Genomic DNA, 20397 nt, shown 5'->3' on the forward strand with positions numbered 1-20397 from the left:
ATATTGTCTTTACTTTCTCTAACAAAATTTACTATTTTCTCTTGCTTAAAACAGAAATGAATATTAAGTTAGTGGAACACTATTTTATAAATTAGGTAATTATAATTTTATGAAATTTTCTCATAAAATATTAAGGACAACACCTTATTAATTCGATTAATGACATTCATCTATCATTTAATCAGTTTTCAGCAACAAGATCCATATTGCATAACTAAATTTTGATATTCTTATTATGTTACATACTACATGGTCCATTTTTGGTTAATAAGTCCAACTGCTTTTGTTTGTAGCACTTTAATGTATTAAAAAAAAAAATCAATTCGTTTTCCAAAACTTGCATTATTTTCTTTTTATGCTACTAAAAAAAAACCTTTTGAATATTTTAAAGAAAATCACATGAATAATCAAAATATCAAAATTCAAACCTCAATAAACATTCATACTTAAATAAGACTTGAAAGTTGTGATAAAACTAAAAGAACTAGTCTTATTTGATCGAAAAAAAAGAAGAAGAAGCTCTCTCTGCCTTACATAAACAGGCAGAATAAAGAACCATAATCATCTAAATTAATATAAGCAAATGAAAATATTTTTTTCTTATCAATTCTAAATCTCTAAATTCCATAAAAATCAGAATGACTTCTTCTTTATTTATCATTGGTAGAATTTATAAGTCTTGACAGATTTAATGATGCTCCACATTCCACCAATAGGAGATAGAAGAGTCAAAAGTACACCCACTATGATACACACCTGCAATATAAAAATAAAATAAAGTAATTAGATAGATAAAAAAAGTACTCCTTCCGTTCCATTTTATACTGTTAGTTTGACTCTTGACACAAGAGTTTAAGAAAAAAAAAAGCAAGACTTTTTAAAACTTATGGTCTAAACTCTAAAATAAGTGATAAACACTGATGTGACCATAAATTATTTCATTAAGGGATATTATAGGCATTTTAAAGTCAAATTGTTAGCCCATTTTTCTGAGACCGACTAAAAAATTAATTAAATCATATAAATCGAAAGGGAATAGAAAAACAAACTTGCATATTGTTTAAACTTACCCAATTAATAGTCCATGACAAGCCAAACCTCTTGGGCTTTTTGAGTATAAGCCAAATGATACATGGAAGCTGTAAAAAGAAAGTAAAAGACATATACATAGGTTAATTAATAAGTATTAATCTTAAAAGATTTTTTGTTATGTGAGTTAATAAATAAATATATAATTAATATAGTTATAATTTCTGATTAATAAAATATATAGAGTACTTACGTAGTATGAAGTTGGTGCCAAAGCAAAGCCTCCAAAGAATCCCATTAAACCACCAAAGAATGGAATTGTGATACCCACAAACAATGTAAATGCTACAAAAATAACAAAATCATATCATAAAATTACATAAAAAAGAAAGAAAGGAAATTGATATAAATATTTACTAAAAGCTAGCTTACCAACAAAAACCATACGCACGACAAAACGTAGGAGAAATGAAGGTTTGAATTTCATTGACCTCACCGCGAATGTCTCAAACATGTCAAACACTGGCATTGCATAAACCTAAAGTGATTTTCAACCATTAATACAACGACTTCAATAATGCAAAAGTAGAGTAATTGGATATATATATATATGTATGTTACCTGGTAACTTCCAATGACATGAAAGACTACGAAAATATTAGCAGCAGCAACAAGCCAAACAGGTCTATGTAGTGTTAGCAAAATATTATCATCAACTCCATTACCAAACACCCAATATCCAACGAAAGCAACAGGCAAATAGCATATCGCAACTATAATATAAGCTATCAATACACCTTTCCACATAGCTTTCTTTGATGGATTCTCTGGTGTTGAAGGAATAGTAGCTTGAATTTCAAGAACAACATTATGTCCAGCATATGAAAATGCTATATTACCTAATGCACTCAAAAACATAAACACATTATCTGAACTTTTACTACTTCTTGGACCATAACTCACTACTTGTGTCCCAATCGCGTGCTCTTTTATTGATGCAGTCCATGCTATAAAAGAATATGCTATGGATAAAACAGCCGCGACAAATGAAACAGAGGAGAGGGAGTTGAAATTTGGTAACAGAGATAGGGCAAACTCGATGGATGAAAAGATGGTGATGAAATAAGTGAGTTTGAATGGTTTCACGTTTGGGAGTATAATTTCTTGAAATTTTTGCAATGATTTACCACCAGTTACCAGGTAGATAATACAAGTGCTGACCTCTACGATCATTTGTTGTGGAACAACAATCCAGAGGCCAAGTTTTTCACCAAACGCGCATTGACCTAGTTCATGATATCTGTCAAATCTCTTCCCCGGAATCATTTCATGCATCTCAACCATTTGCCAGATCGTGTAAAATGTTATAATCCATGATAGTAACATTGCTGTTACACCAGCTCCCCTGCATAAACACAACCATTTGAAAATATGAACGAATATGCTAATACTCGATAACAGACACTCTCTCTGTTTCCATAAGATAGTGATAAGGTCTATTGGTTATATCAAATGCAGATTTATTACTACTATATACATGTATAAGAAATTGTTGGATTGAAATGTAACAAACAGACTCAGAAAAGAAAAAAAACAAGTGGTAATACTCGGTAACAGACAGTCTCTCTAACTCCACAAGGTAGTGATAAACCATTTGAAAATATGAACGAATGTGTTAATAGTCAGACAGTCTCTCTATCTCCACAAGATAGTGGTAAAGTCTGCTGGCTCTCTATCTCCACAAGATAGTGGTAAGGTCTGCTGGTTATATCAAATGCAAATTTATTACTATATGTATAAGAAATTGTTGAATTGAAAATGTAACAAACACAAATTTACTCATTAGCAAGAAAAAAAGAAGCTCAAAATATATGTTTTGATTTAATTCATATAATTGTTAATTTTTCCTACATTTGCATTGTAAAAGCGTGCATACGAGATTTTCTCTAATTACAAAATTTAAAAAATTAATTATTAAAGATTGTAGAATATTAGTGGTTTAAAAATCATGACTAATATTTTTAGATACTATCATACCTGGAAAAATATTAAATGGGTAAAGGAATATTTGTTTACCAAATAAAAGGGCAATAATTAAGGATATATATTAACTTTTCCGATTTTTTCGTACCCTCAATTGCAAATGGACTGCATTTTAAAAATCTTTCAAAAGTTACAAAACCTAATTTTTTAAAAAAAACTATGGTATAAGATAATATCAATTAGATAAAATACGAATCATGACTATTTTACTATACCATATCTAAAATATTTATATTCGACACAAATCACAATAAAAAAAGAAATAAAGAAATAATTACCATCCCATCTGAGACATAGCGTAAGGGAGACTAAGAACACCAGCACCAACCATAGCGGTAACATTATGCATAGTTGAGTACCACCACTTCGCATTCCGGTTCGATGTTATTGGTAGCCATTCATCGATTGCTTTTTGCTCCTTAGTCCTTGTATCGATTGCATTATTAACTCCATTTTCACCAACACGAGCCATGAGGAAATATCTAAAAATCTAAATCTAAAACAAAATATAAATAGACTAATTAATGTAAATAAGAATGAAAATTTTGTGAGAGAACAAAGAGTAAGAGAAATAAGAGAAGAAGAAGGAGTTTAACATGAATTTCTAGTCTTCTTCCTTAGTTTTTTTTTTTTCACAAGAGAAGCAAAACTGAGAATATATTTTTATAGGCCAAAGTCTCCTATTTATATAGGTAAGGTAAGGTAATTAACCCACCCCTAAATCCTAGTTTTTAGTAGATAATTTAATTCTTGTTAGATACGGATTCTATAACTACTAATTTTTACTTATATCAATAATTAATTAATACTTACCATTTATTCTATTTATTATATATATAATAAAAAAGAAAGTGGGTAGCTAACTTAATTGACCTAGTAAAAACTATATAACTAATTTGATATTACACTTTTATTTGTTTTGTATTAACGTAACTACCGGACTTGACTCCTTGCATTTCTCAAGCATCCGTTACAAATAATATTTTTTTAAAAAGATATTTCTTGATATAATATTTTAATTATCATTTATTTAAATTCTTTACTTATTCTGTTTAAATATAAATATACTATATATATGCAGAATGACTAGCGATAACATCCGACCGGAATGCGAAAAGCAAATAAACTTGGTTAATTAAGAAGATAACTATGAATTAATTTTAGTTAGGGAAGAAAGAGGACTTATTTTATTATATTTTATCGTAATTATAATTATATTCAAAAAGATATTTTATTAATTACTTCATTAAGTTATCATGTTTATCTTAAAAATAATCCGACGGTGTAGAAAATCTTATATACAGACGGTGCATAAAACTTGAACTCAAAAAAAAATTAGATCTAAATATGGCATCTTAATATTAATATGTGTGTTTAGATTAAAATATTTTAATTTTAATGAAAACAAATGAGCTATGAATTATCTGATTACGAAATTATGGATAAGATTTTACTACATGTTGGACTAGTACAAAAGATCGATTAAGCGTCGTTTTGCATAAGATAACTACTCTAAAGAAAGTTATAAATATGTATGGTTTCTAACAAAAGTAGGGTTCTTAATAATTTTATATATTTCTAATAACCTAGTATACGTTTTCGCGCAATAAGCAAAAAGTATATATTGAAAAATATTTAAAATTATTATCTTATTTACTTGATAATTAAGTTTTTTTAAAATTATTTTTTTGTCAATTGAAAATCCTAATTCATTTGATCAATGATTGTTTATTAGAAGGCTATCAAGGAAGAAAAATATTTTCATCAAAAGTTACCTCACGATTTTATGTTATCTGCCATAAGATTCAAAGTTTGTTGATAAATGGATAAAATTATTTTATTAGGATAAGAGAAAAAGTTGTTCCAGATTTGTTGAATAGAAAATTATTTGTGACTAAATATTAACTAATGACATATTGTAGATTAATTTAAAGCAAAAATTACTTAAATATCCAACTTATTTTATCATACCTAAAAATTACAAAAAAAATATAGTCTTTTATATTCTCAAATACATCACTTTACGCAATGCATCAGTCGGATACATTTACGTGATGTATCAAGACGTACGCGATGTATCAGAATGTTGAGTGATGTATCCAAAACAAAGACGCGTTGGATCCAGTGGCGGATCTAGGATTTTAAGGTTGTGGGTGCTCTGAAAGTGGTAGAGTCAAAAATATAAAAAAAAACATGTTAACAATGAGATTCAAACTCGAGCTCAACAACACTAAAAGAGCCTTAAGCACCCACTCAAGAGTCAATGGGCCAATCAAATCATTTATTTATTGGGTGCTCTATGTTAATTTTATACAAATACCTCTTAATTTCTACATAGATATATATATTCCGAGATGAGGTTAATGGGTGCTCGAGCACCCGTCAGACTCCATGTGGGTCCGCCCCTGATTGGATCGGGACGTTGAGGGATGCATCTGAAATCGAGACGCAACGTATCGGGATATTTTGAGATGTATCCGAATTTCACCAAATTTAAAAATATTTTATAATTTAGAAAAAAATAAAGATAAGATGTAATTAGTTCTTAACACTATCAGATTTGTGTAAAATTCTCTAATTTTTACCATTCAAAATTTCCTTAACAACTACCTTCAATTATACATAATGTTGGAATTCCTTCAATCACCATAAAAAATTACTTGACAACTGCTTTGTTTATGAAATCATAATTTAATTCTATTTTTAGAATACATGAGATCGTAATATTTTATCAAAATACACACATATATAGATGAACAGAGTAAGGTGAAGAGAGATGAACATTTAAAAAAAGAAAAGAAAAAAAAGAATGTAATTGTACTAAGATACATGTTATTGAAGAAATTGAAGAAATTGAATTATTAAGTTTATCTGATTTACAACTAGAAAAAAGTTATAACTTAATAGAAATAAATACAAAACTTTACAATTTCAAAAAAGAATTACAACATATTGGAGTCATAAAAAATCAGAAAGACTCAGAGGAAGTGATTTCCATCTTAGATAAATTAGAAATAATTGGAGAAAGACCTCTGAAGCACTGGGAATAAGAAGATCAACTTCAAGACATAGGTCAACCGCATTTATGGTAAGAAATCATAATGAAATATTAAGAGGAAAAGCTAGAATGGTAATAAACTATAAAAGACTTAATGACAATACAAGAATGGATGGATATAAACTACTAGACAAAACATAATTAATAAATAGAATACAAGGAAGAAATTTTTTTAGTAAGTTTGATTGTAAATCCGGATACTGGCAAATCAAAATGCATGAAGACAGTATAGAATGACAACCTTTACTTGCCCAGAAGGACATTTCGAATGGTTAGTAATGCCCTTCGGTTTAAAAACAGCTCCTCCAATCTTTCAAAGAAAGATGGATAACATATTTAGAAATTATAAAAATTTATTTTAGTATATGTAGACGATATACTAGTATTTAGTAATAATACCAACGAACATCTAGGACATTTACAAACAGTGTTTAAACTATATATAGACAATGGAATTATAATTAGCAAAAAGAAAATGGAATTATGTAAAAGTCTTATAAAATTCCTAGGGGTAGAAATTGGAAATGGAAAGATAAAGTTACAACCCCATATAGCAAAAAAGGTCCTCGACATGCCTGATGAATTAGATAATACTAAAGACTTACAAAACTTTCTAGGAATATTAAATTATGCACGAAATTTATAAATGACCTAGGAAAAATAGCCTGACCCTTATATTCTAAGACAAGAATTTATGGACAAAAGACTTTCAATATGGAAGACATAAAACTAGTACAAAAGCTTAAACAAATGGTTAAAAATATACCAGATTTAGCCCTCCCACTAGAAACTGACTACCCAATAGTGAAAACTGACGGGAGTATAGAAGGATGGGGACCAAGTATTAAAAACACAGAACAATAAATATGGAGACAAGAAAGATGAAAAAATTTGCGCCTATCATAGTGGAAAGTACAAGGAAAAAGGAAACATGAGTAACATAGATGCAAAAATTCTAGCAGTCATATATGGATTAAATAGTTTTAAATTATATATTATTAATAAAAAAGAAATTTTGGTAAGAACAGATTGCGAGGCTATTGTGAAATTCCACCAGAAAATAGAAGGAAAAAATAATAGTAAAAAATGATGGCTAAATTTTTTAGACGCTACATCAATCTATAATATATCTCTAGAACATATAAAGGCAAAATATAATTCCTTAGCTGATCAACTAAGCAAACTTATGAAAACTAATTATTAATTTTCAGAAACTAATTATTAATTCTTAGAATGAGTAAATTAATTATTAATTTTCAGAATGAGTACAGGCAAAGACAAGGCATCCAGTTCAAATTCAAGTGGACAGAAAGACAAAGACTTATATTTGCAGACTCTATTAAGAAACACTTTATTTCAACCACAAACAAGAGTCAAAGAAGCAAGACTAAATGCTACAAGCATGGAACGACTACATTTTGGAAAACAAAATCTAATTTTCTATCCTCCATCTAATCTAAGTTTCAGGGTAAAACCAGAAACAAAGATAGATAAACCCCAAAGATGTCTAAAAGACAACCTGTGGATAGCATACAACAAAATTCCAAGAGACAATAGTTATTTCATTTCAGTAGTAAATTCTTTAAGCCATTATTTTACAGACAAAAATGAGGATAAAAAATTCAGATTCCACGTAGTAGTTCAAGGAAAATAGCCAAGACTTTTTCAGACATGGATAGAAGTAATAGACTCAATCAAAGACTTTTCTACCCCACTTTTTAAAGGATTCAATGATTTGAATGAAGCACTAGACAATGCTAGAGGAGCTCTTGGGCCTAATTATTTCATAAGCCCAGCTCTAAGACAGACTTCAAGACCTTTTTTGCAATACAATATTCAAAAGGATACATACAAAATAATTTTCTGCGATCATTGTTCTTCAATGACAGAATGATTCAAAAGACTAAATCAGACTATCGAGAGACTAGAAACTGAAAAAGGAAAAATGACACAACATATCCACTCATTACAAAAGAGGATAAAGTTTTTACTTGGAAATACTAATCAAACCATACCATTACAGATACAAGACTACCCAAAAGGACCAAAGAGTTCTCCATCTCATTACAAAATGGATAAGACAGGTGTACATTCCCCAACGAATGTTGAAAGAGCTATTGTATCAGCTAGAGGTACAACTAGTCCCGTTCAAACGGTAGTGGGTAAAGACTCATCAAATCCGTTGATGGCTGACACTTTGCCAAAAAGTGTAAGGATTCTGCCAGCAAATTTCAATACGATATTGGCAGAGACAAGCAAAAAGGCAAAGGGATTCTTACAAAAAAGAAAAAACAAAATAAAAGAATAGAAAAAATAATAACAAGCTCCCTTTACAAGTTACTCAAAGAAAAAGAAAAGGCTAAAGAGATTATACAAGAAAAAATCATACAAGAAAATCCAAAACCAGAGCCAGAACCAACAGATTCTGATCCGGAAAAGACAGGGAGTAGAAGTGATGAGAACGATCTATCAATAGACCAATTTACTCAACACTATGACCCAAATGAAGACAATGATTCAAGAATGAGTTTTGACTTTGAAGCTCTACACAACCTTGATACCTAAAGAAATACGTAAGCAATGATGTAAACAAAAGAAGACAAAAAGACTATGTAAGTAATGACATCACAAGCCACTACTATAAAGAAGACTCCACTACCTATAAAGAAGAACTCCACTCTTCAGAAACAGACAAGAAAAAGGATAATTATTTTGAAAAAAGTCTTTCAAGATCATGTGACGATGTGGCCCAAAGAGCACCCGGCATCAAAGAGAGATTATTTTCAACATTTGAAATCCGAACTTCAAATCCGGATCTACTCCTATAAATAGAGACCATTTGCAGGAAGAGAAAGACAGAGCGAAGAGTAAGCAGAGCATACAACAAAGAAGAAAGTTAGTTATAAGATTTAAGTTTACATATTTCCTTTCCCTTTCAAGAATAAAAAGAGTGTAAGTGTTTGTCGTGTTTATGTACAAAGAGTGCAAGTGTTTATTTTCTGCAAGTAGCTGTAAGGTCATCTGAGGACTCCCGAAAGGGAAACCTCATTCCGACCATTATCATGTAAGTAGTTATATGTTTTCTAGATCTCAATAAGTTTCTCCCTATATAATGTATTATTATGTAATGTTATTATGAATGTATAATATGATGTTTATATTACTATGATGTTAATATGTTTCATATACTCCTTAAATTACTCTTAGTAAATGGTTAGTTCTTTACCTTCTTAGTAACCCCGATGGATTAACCTGTAAATGCCTAGGGAAGTTGAAAGTCCGCCATGATCAGGGAACTGAAAGGACTGTGTATCCCAAGTTGTGGTTAAAGAAGCAAGTGCTAAGAACATGGGTTAAAGAAAAGAGATGAACAGAGTAAGGTGAAGAGAGATGAACATTTAAAAAAAAAGTAATTTTGGGAGAAATTACACAGATTTAGTAACAAAAAAACTACTAAACTCGATATTTATCAGGGTTTCTTGGAAGTCTTCTATAAGTTGGGCATTTCTTATTCTGCTATTATTTCTACCAGGACAATTATTTGCTAAATGTTCTTCACTTCCACATGTAAAACAGGCTATCATGTTCTTGTAAATTCTGTTATTATTATGTTTTCTTACATTTCTGTCTTTATTTAAGTAAGGCTTCCTGGCCGTTGATTTCCTTAGATAGTATTTCTTCCTAGGTTTATATTCTTGATTATTTTGATACTTCTTTTTATATTTTCGTTTTGGTGTATCTTGATCATAACTTTGTGTTGTATAAATGTTTTTACAAAATCTTGTCTCATTTGACTTAAGTTGCTTTTGTATTTGTATATTAGTACATTTTTCTTGTAATATTTCCATGACATGCTGTATTTTATGTCCTATTGACCAGTTCACATTTGGATTTTGTACTACTCCTTCTCTTTTATTCCATCTTTCTTCTATTTCTCTTCCTAAGGCTCCAGAGAATTTGTTAAAAAGTTTTTTTCCTAAACTTAGGTCAAAAACATTTCCACTTATGGCGCAATAGTAAAAATAGTCTTTTAAGAAGCTTTTTATATAACTCCAATTTGATTTACTAAGTTGTTCTAGTTTTATTAATGCATTCTTTTGTAATACTACTAAACCACTATTAGGGTCTTCTCATGTTATTAGGCTGTGTATTTTATTAGTAAAATTATACGGGTTTGGTCCCATAGTTACTAGTTCTTGGAATTCTTGAGGGTAAGCTACTTTGTATGCTTCCCACATTCCTTTAATTGACTCTCCTAAAAAGGTTTCCAGGTATCTATACATGGTTTGTGCATCTGTTTCACTATAATGATATATATAATTTGCTATTACTATTCCTTTCCATACATCTATTACTGAGTTCCATAATTGAGGGTCCTGCTCCATTATCTAGTTTAGTAGTTTTTTTGTTACTAAATCTGTGTAATTTCTCCCAATTTTTTTTAAAAAATGTTCATATCTCTTCACCTTACTCTGTTCATCTCTTTTCTTTAACCCATGTTCTTAGCACCTGCTTCTTTAACCACACCCTGAGATACACAGTCCTTTTGATTCCCTGACCATGACAGACTTTCAACTTCCTTAGGCATTTACATGTTAATCCATCGGGGTTACTAAGAAGGTAAAAAACTAACCATTTACTAAGAGTAATGTAAGGAATATATGAAACATATTAACATCATAGTAATATAAACATCATATTATACATTCATAATAACATTACATAATAAATACATTATATAGGGAGAAACTTACTGAGATCTATAAAACATATAACTACTTACGTGATAATGGTCGGAATGAGGTTTCCCTTTCGAAAGTCCCCGGGTGACCTTGCAGCTACTTGCAGAAAATAAACACTCGCACTCTTTGTACACAAACACGACAAACACTTACACTCTTTTTATTCTTGAAAGGGAAAGTAAATATGTAAACTTAAATCTTAGAACTAACTTTCTTCTTTGTTGTATGCTATGTTTACTCTTCGCTCTGTCTTTCTCTTCTTGCCAATGGTCTCTCTTTATAGGAGTAGATCCGGATTTGAAGTTCGGATTTCAAATGTTGAAAATAATCTCTCTTTGATGTCGGGTGCTCTTTGAGCCCCATCGTCACATGGTTCAAAATAATTATCCTTTTTCTTGTCTGTTTCTGAAGAGTGGAGTTCTTCTTTATAGGTAGTGGAGTCTTCTTTATAGTAGTGGCTTGTGATGTCATTGCTTACATAGTCTTTTTGTCTTCTTTTGTTTACATCATTGCTTACGTATTTCTTTAGGTATCAAGGTTGTGTAGAATTTCGGAGTTAAAACTCATTCCTGAATCATTGTCTTCATTTGGGTCATAGTGTTGAGTAAATTGGTCTATTGATAGATCGTTCTCATCACTTCTACTCCCTGTGTCTTCCGGATCAGAATCTGTTGGTTCTGGCTCTGGTTTTAGGTTTTCTTGTATGATTTTTTCTTGTATAATCTCTTTAGCCTATTCTTTTTATTTGAGTAACTTGTAAAGGGAACTTGTTATTATTTTTTCTATTCTTTTTTTTTCTTTTTTGTAAGAATCCCTTTGTCTTTTTGCTTGTCTCTGCCACCGTATTGAAATTTGCTGGCAGAATCCTTACACTTTTTGGCAAAGTGTCAGCCATCAACGGATTTGATGAGTCTTTACCCGCTACCGTTTGAACGGGACTAGTTGTACCTCTAGCTAATACAATAGCTCTTTCTACATTCGTTGGGGAATATACACCCGTCTTATCCATTTTGTAATGAGATGGAGAACTCTTTGGTCCTTTTGGGTAGTCTTGTATTTGTAATGGTATGGTTTGATTAGTATTTTCAAGTAAAAACCTTATCCTCTCTTGTAATGAGTGGATATGTTGTGTCATTTTTCCTTTTTCAGTTTCTAGTCTCTCGATCGTCTGATTTAGTCTTTTGAATCCTTCTGTCATTGAAGAACAATGATCGCAAAAAATTATTTTGTCTGTATCCTTTTGAATATTGTATTGCAAAAAAGGTCTTGAAGTCTGTCTTAGAGTCGGGCTTATGAAATAATTAGGCCCAAGAGCTCCTTTAGCATAGTCTAGTGCTTCATTCAAATCATTGAATCCTTTAAAAAGTGGGGTAAGAAAGTCTTTGATTGAGTCTACTATTTCTATTCATGTCTGAAAAACTCTTGACAATTTTCCTTGAACTACTACGTGGAATCTGAATTTTTTATCCTCATTTTTGTCTGTAAAATAATGGCTTAAAGAATTTACTACTGAAATGAAATAACTATTGTCTCTTGGAATTTTGTTGTATGTTATCCACAGGTTGTCTATTAGGCATCTTTGGGGTTTATCTATCTTTGTTTTTGGTTTTACCCTGAAACTTAGATTAGATGGAGGGTAGAAAATTAGATTTTGTTTCCCAAAATGTAGTCGTTCCATGCTTGTAGCATTCAGTCTTGCTTCTTCGACTCTTGTCATGGTTGAAATAAAGTGTTTCTTAATAGAGTCTGCAAATATAAGTCTTTGTCTTTCTGTCCACTTGAATTTGAACTGGATGCCTTGTCTTTGCCTGTACTCATTCTGAAAATTAATAATTAGTTTATATATATATATATATATATATATATATATATATATATTAAATCATACATTCATTCAATAATTTTTGTGTGTTCACTAATTTTTTTGATTACATTTTTCAATGGCTGTTACTATTATATAGCGAAAGCGATTTTATATTTTTCTTTTATCGTATATTAATGCAATAAATAATTAAGGTTTCCTTCTTTTTAGTTATTTATATTGAATTATGAGTTTAAATTTTAGTTATTAAATTACCTCATATAAAAAATTTGATTTAGTTTTTAAAATTGTTATCATGTAGCTTGAAATACTTTTATTTTGACTTAATTTAATATAAGGTATTAGTTTTTTGGTATCATCCTCAACATAATTTTTTAATTATAATTTATAAAAACATCTCATCATAAGTTCAAACGAATATCATCATTCGATATATTTCTTCTTTTGTTCCACAATTATTTTATTGTGTTATCAAATGCTTACATTGTAATATAATTTTTTAAAATTAGATTTAATATAAATTACGATTTGTTTGGTCAAATTTTTTGAATATATCAAAACACCTCTTTTTTTTAAAAAATATTGTCATACATAAATTATTTTTAAATATCAAGGAATTATTTTTTAAAATAAATTAATCTTATATTTTTAGGCAAAATATGCAAATTTGAGCTTTAAAATAAAAAGAATACTAGACCGGATGCATTAAAACACTTTTTAAAAAAAAATCAAACACATTTATTTTATTTTATTAAGCACATAAAATTAAAACTACTTTCTATCATTGTAATTCCGAAAGAAGATGATGAAAGAAAAGCATTTAATGTATCATTTTACTTATTTATTTAGTACAATTTAATTTACATATTCCAAAAGAACATAATTTTTTTCTTGAAATGTTAAGCTATATAATTTCAAATAAAGGAAAAAATATATACATGCAAACATAGTTAACCATATAATTTATAACAACAACGAAACAAATAAAAAATAAAATAATACACAACACAAATAATCTTTTAAAGTTGCATAGTAAATAATATCAAATAAAATATTTTTTTATATTTAAAATCATTTCTTGCACAGATAATTTGATAAAATAATTATGTGCTTATTAAAATTAAAAAAACAATTAAGTTATATAATATCCATTTTTTTGCAATAAAAAAGAAGTAGTTAAATACAATAAATTAAACAAAATTTAAGTTTTTAATTTAAATATTTAGGATTAAAAGATTAATAACTTCCTACAATAAAAAAGAGGCCCAGCTAAATTTGCATTGCAAACAAGAAGTGTGTAATTATTTTTGCGTTTAAAAAATTAATGCAAGCAATTTTATATTTTTTACTATAAAGAAAGAGTAGTTGTAGGAAGTTAGTTCAAATATTTAGTATAGTAAATTTGAGAGAAATTTTCACAACAAATAAAATAAAATCTTAAATGTACTTATTAAAATTTAACGAATAAAAAAAAAGTGCTAATTAAAATTTAATTTAATTTTTTAGTATTTAATATGCATTTCTTTTTGCTTTAAAGTAGGAGAAGTAGTGGAAAGTTGTTTAAATATTTAGTATAAAGTATGTTAACTTCCCACAAAATAAGAGTCATATAGGTACACTAGATATGAGAACGGTCCTAATATCTATTATTTGTTTTGTCTTAATTTATATGACACTGATAAATTTTAGAAAGCCAATAAAATAGAAATCTTTTTCATTTTAAGTTGTTATTTTGATTATAATAATTTCTATGTTATAGTTAATTTTTGATTTATATGTATTTGATATTTTAAATAGTTAATTATTGTGATTTATAATAATTTTTATATAACTTTTAAATATATACTAACAAATTAAAAAGGAAAGTGATAATACATGAAAAAAATGTTATGATAATATAATAGTACTTATCTTATCTTCTTTAATATTAAAATTTATAATAAATATGAGCGCAATTTATTTCATTGGTCTTAATATTTAAGTAATGTGATCACAAAATTGCAATGTCTCATGTTACCTACTAATACTTGTTTTTGAAGTCATTATTCCTTCTTATATATATTTATTTATTTACTTATCATAAGATTTGATGAGTTACAAATCGAAGATTTCCAACTGAGAGAAGTAATAGTCAAAATAGTGGATCTTTATCAATGCTTCTCTATTCTTAATTTATATTACTTACTTTCCTTTTTAATCCATTTAAAAAAGAATAACATATTTTCATATTAAATAACAATTTAACTTTAAAATGTCCATTTATCCTTAATGAAATTATTTATAGCTACACAAATATTTATCACTTGTTTTAGACCACAAATTTTTTTTTAAAAATCATTTCTTTTTTAAACTCTGTATCAAATCAAAGTAACTTGTATAAAATAGAATGGAGGGATTAATACTCAGAGTAATATTTTAAGTACAAAAACACTTAAAAAGGTAAAGCTACCATGTTAGAAAATGACCAAAAAATGGAATGAGCCCCACTTTATTGGATGAGTCAATTTAACAAGTTACATTTACGAAAAAAATTATAGTCATAGAGAAAAATATTTATGTATTGATTAATAATGTAGAGATTGTTATGCAACGAATGAGTGTGACGATGATCGTATGATGAAAGATTGGATACTCTCCTTATTTTAATTTGTTTGTCTAATTTTGATTTGATACAAAATTCAAGAAAGTAAAAGAGTCCTTCAAATCTTGTTGTATTAAACAAGATATATATATATATAATATTAAAATATTTTTTAATCTTATAATTTTAAACATATCTCGTGAAATATTGAAATTAAAGAATTGTCAAAACGGAGAGAGGAATATAATGTGCTATAACTATGAGGATTGCCTTATTTAAGAGCAATTTTTGCATTTAGATATACTCTTATTCACTTATCGCAAATGCACTTCCTTTCTTATTCGATCTCATATAAAATTATGCTACATAAATTCTAATTATTTTTCATATGCGATTAACCAAATTGTTTAGATGGATTCCATTGGCCTTTATGCAGTGGCATATCTAGGATTTTTGCTTAGAGGGTTTAAAGTATAAAAAAGAAGTTCAGGTAGTAATGTAAGTGCGCGGTGAGTGTAGTTGCCCCTCGACATGCTCTTTGTACAAGAACCATAGATATTTCATTGATTCATAAAAGTAAAGACTAAACTAATCAAAGATATCGAGAACAAAGATACTTTGATAAGAATTTTAGTGGATCGACTGTTTTACATAAGTTAATTCCTAAAACACGTGAAAATTAAATGATGAAAAGGGGAGCGAGATGGGGAAAAAAGATATTTACCTTATCATGCTAAATTTAACTTACTTTATCATACCATATCAAACATTTCTTTCTACTTTTATCATGCTCCATCGAGCATTCTTAAAAAAATTTATACTTTTATTTTGTAATGTTTTACTTTATTTTTCACTTTAATTTTTTTTTAAAATTAGTATCTATTCAATCATATATTAATATGAAAATTGTCAAGATTCTGTAAAAGTGTGTAAGAATAAAGTTACTAATATTATAATGCATATTTCAGAAGATAATCTAATAGCATCGTCAATTTTTTTAGTTCATATAGTTCAATTTACTAGGTTAGTCATGATTTGCAAAAAAAAAACAAATAACGAATAAATCAAATAAGTTTAGTTTCCATCTCTCTAAAATAAAATTAAAAATATAAAAGAAATTTCATGTATTCTATAAATTAATATTTTAAAAAGGACGCTGACGATATTTAAGTTTCTTCATTCAATTACATCTAATTACCTCTTTTTTTTTAAAAAATAAATTATATTTCTATCTCAAGTTTAAGTTAAATATAGTTCATCATTTTTTGAAAGAGTTATTCAAGTTAGTATATGAAAAAAGAGTTACATTGAAACAAAATGAATAATAGATATAAAAAGAATAATAAAAAAGAAAGAATGTGTCTAATAAATTTAAACAAAAACGAAATGAAAAAGAAGAAATGGAATAAAAGGAAAAAATAATGAAAAAGAAGAAGGTTTAAGCCCAAGTGTTGCCCATGGGATTCAAAACCGTGACCTATAGATATTCCTTGAACAACTTATCCACTAAGTCAAACATGTACTTTGTTTGCAAGGGGTTCAATTTAGCAATGGCAATTGGGGTGGGGCGGGGCAGGGCAAGCTCTTAATGGGGCAGGGTAGGGGAAGATTTAAATGGGGCGGGGCAGGGTAGGGCAGGGCAAAATTTAATTTGCTAAAATTTAAAGTATAAATTATAGGAACCACATATTATAAGTACTAAATAACATTCTATCCCTTCTAGTTTTCTATTTACCAAAAATCCCTTAAAAATGATGTTTGCGGGATACATAACGTTATGCACATGATACATTAGGTTTGATACATTTCACATAGCGGGATACATAGAGTTGTGCACGGGATACATTAGGTTTGATACATTCCACATAGCGGGATACATAGCATTGTGCACGGGATACATAGCATTGTGCACGGGATACATAGCGTTTGATACATTCCACATAGCGGGATACACAACGTTGTGCACGGGATACATAGGTAAATAAGGAATTTTTGAAATTCTTGAAATAAGTAGGGATAAATGGATATTAAGGTAAGTAAAGGAGTGTAGTTAAGTAATTTGTCCAAATTTAAATAGGGCAGGTTAGCTAATGGGTTTGCGAAAAAATAAAAGAGGGCCAGGCCCACCAAAGAGTGAAGTTAATGAGTCTATAGAGTAACTTTCTCTCTTTCTAGAGTATACGTACAAATAAAAAAAAACTACCTAGTTAGACATACTTTAGTACCATATATACTTAATTTACCTCTAGTTTAAAAAAATTACGCACAATACCACTTTTATTTTTTATACCATATAGTTTAAAATATTTAATTAGATACACAAATCTCTTATATATGATATTAAATAATTATCTTAAAATTTAAACTCATTAATTAATGGTAAATTATCAATTCAAAAAGTTTTTCTCTCACTTCGGTCTGTTGCTCCCTCCCCAAATCCCATTACCTTCCGTATCTCTCACCCCCAGCCCACCCCCCACGATCTTCAAACACTTTCACCATCTCCCTTTCTTTCTTAATCCTCTCAATTCCATGTCCCTAATTCAAAACTAAATCTTGGTAATCACAAGTATACAAAGATGTAAATCATTATTCTAATGTATCTTGGTTTTACATCTTATTTATGTATCTGAAATAGAGTTCATATTTCTCTAAAGTTCTATTGTATAAACTTTTACAAATTAGGCTACGAGATACATGCTCGAGATACATGTATCATCAATGGTGAGATACATGTATCTAATAGTCTTTAAGACTGAGATACATATTGATATATGTATCTGAGATAGAATTCATATTTCTCTGAAGTTCGATTGTATAAACTTTTAAAAATTAAGCTATGAGATACATGCTCGAGATACATATAGCATTATTAATGGTGAGAAACATCATCCACCTTTGTAACGAAATGAAACTAGCTTGCACAAAGGGCAATAGAGAACCTTTCTGGTTGATGCATATGACAAGGATTTTGGTCGTTCAGCCAAGATCAATATCAAAGGAGAAAACTACATGATTCTATGTACCAATTTCATTCTATTTAGTTCTGTTATCATAATTAGACTATTTTAAATTGCACCTCAACCTGCCGATGTATTCCTCTTTAATTTATATGTGTTTTAAAAAGTTGGCGTAGGATTCATGCAGATACAAAGGAAGGAACCGATGAAGAAGATGAAGAGTACAATAACAAAATTATTTGGGTTTATGGTTTCGTTATTTTAGGAAAACTTGTTAGAGTTAATACTCAAGATCCTGTAAATCTGTTGGGTTGTTAATTAGTCAACAATCAATCCTTTAATAAAGGAAATAAGTTACACCCCTTTAATTCAAATTGATAAATTATTTATCTTAGCTTTAAAAATTGTTGGATACTTGTATCTCTGCCCTTAATGATACATGTATCTCGAGGTCAAAATATGGTATAAAAAGTAATATTACAAACTATTGGGAATTATAATAATTAGGATCTAAATTAGTGGGATTTATGTAAGATGCCCTAAAAAAAGTCTAAATCATGATATTCAGTAGCGATTATTTAAATAATAACTTCAACATGTTCAATTATTTTCTTTCACATTTCTAACCTTTCAGAAATATTGTCTTAGTCATTATCATTTATTTTTTAAAAAATTAAATTAAAGAGGAAAATATATTTCAAAATAGCCAATCAATAATTTTTATGACCATGTCATCAAATTATTCACACTATTTTGTTGTTGTTATTGTTTTTTTTCTCATAGACTTTACATTGTTTGTTATTAACGGTATGTTTTTCTCATTGTTTTCTTCTTCTTTTACTTGAATTTGATGCACTTGAGCCGATGGTCTTTCGAATACAATCTCTCTACCTCCACGAGCTAGTCATAAGATCCGTGTACACTTTATCCTCCCCGGTCCCCACTGATGGAATTTCACGTTATTGTTATTGTATATAATTTAATTTTGTCCACAATTGTATAGGGAACAAAAATTTTACTGTCAACATCAAGTTTGTTTTTGTAAATAAAAGTATCCACAAATTATGAATTGAAAATATTTCTATGTCCTCCTCATCGTTGTTCCCACAAACTTGTATTTTTCTTGATTCATTTTAATGTCTACTTTAGTTGTATTTACATGCATGTATATCTGTTTTATAGAGAAAAAAATAGTCAAAACAATAAAATTTTAATCAAATTTCAATCAAACATATATCTTAATATTTTAGTTTAAAAGCAAAAATGAATAAGAGATTTAATGGGGAACAGTTAGGCAACTATTGAACTTAAAGAGCAAAAATAACATAATGGGCCAGGGCGGGGTAGGGCTTAGCGGCGTAGGGTAGGGCAGGGTAATTTTTTTGAAAATGCTAAATGGGGCGGGTCAATATTTTAGTAGGTCAAGACTTGCCCCGCCCTAACCCACCCTATTTACATCCCTAGCAGCGAGGAAACCAATACAATAAAATAATAGAGAATAAGTGTCATAAACACTCTTAAACTATTTTCATTTTTTGAGTTTCATACCTAAACTATCACTTTTTAGTTTGAGAAACACACCTCAGTGGTGTGTGTAATACACTAATAAACCTTGACACATGGCATTCCACATGGATAAAATATTCCACCTTGATAAAAATTAAATAAAAAACTATTAATATTAATTAAAAATTAAAGATTAAAGTATTACTATCCATAAAAAAAATTTAAAAAAATATTATTTTTCTTACCCCGCTCCACCACCTCCTCCACGTACCCCCCCCCCCCCCCCCCCCCCCCCCCCCCCCCGCAAAAAAAAATTGTTGTTATTTTATTTATTTAAAAATAAAAATTCTACCCCATCCTATTTAACCCTCCGCTCCTAATTTGTTTTTTTTTTACATTTTTCTCATTTTGTGTTAAATATGTACGTACATATATTTTTAGAAAAGAAATTCTAGTAGTTTACTGAATATAACATAAATAAGTAAAAAAATATAAAATGTCTTGCGGCGGCAAGTAAATTTTTTTTTCCGATATGTATATATCTAACACAAAATGAGAAAACAAGTTGAAAGTGGAAGGTTAGGTGGGGTGGGTAGAATTTTTTTTTTTAAAAAATAAAATAATATCTAAATTAGTTTTTTTTTGGGGGGTGGGGG

The 20397-nt window shown here is 29.0% G+C and overlaps 1 protein-coding gene across 1 annotated transcript; it reads right to left on the reverse strand.

Moving 5' to 3' along the window:
* Positions 1-657: 657 nt before the first annotated feature.
* On the reverse strand, positions 658-3544 carry LOC125868001 (lysine histidine transporter-like 2). The gene is made up of 6 exons (XM_049548595.1): positions 3351-3544; positions 1651-2434; positions 1462-1567; positions 1283-1374; positions 1071-1139; positions 658-756 (listed from the first exon to the last, which is right to left on the reverse strand). Exons 1-6 carry the CDS (start codon positions 3542-3544, stop codon positions 658-660), a joined length of 1344 nt encoding a protein of 447 aa, XP_049404552.1.
* Between the last annotated feature and the right edge of the window lie 16853 nt (positions 3545-20397).

The sequence above is a fragment of the Solanum stenotomum genome, chromosome 6, assembly GCF_019186545.1.
Source record: "Solanum stenotomum isolate F172 chromosome 6, ASM1918654v1, whole genome shotgun sequence".
Classification (NCBI taxonomy): domain Eukaryota; kingdom Viridiplantae; phylum Streptophyta; class Magnoliopsida; order Solanales; family Solanaceae; genus Solanum; species Solanum stenotomum.

Coding starts and splice junctions, on each gene's coding strand:
- LOC125868001 (XM_049548595.1), bottom strand. CDS start 3,544: ATGGCTCGTGTTGGTGAAAATGGAGTTAATAATGCAATCGATACAAGG. Junction 2,435..3,350: donor GCTATGTCTCAGATGGGATG/GTAATTATTTCT, acceptor GTGTTTATGCAG/GGGAGCTGGTGTAACAGCAA. Junction 1,568..1,650: donor ATGTCATTGGAAGTTACCAG/GTAACATACATA, acceptor AAATCACTTTAG/GTTTATGCAATGCCAGTGTT.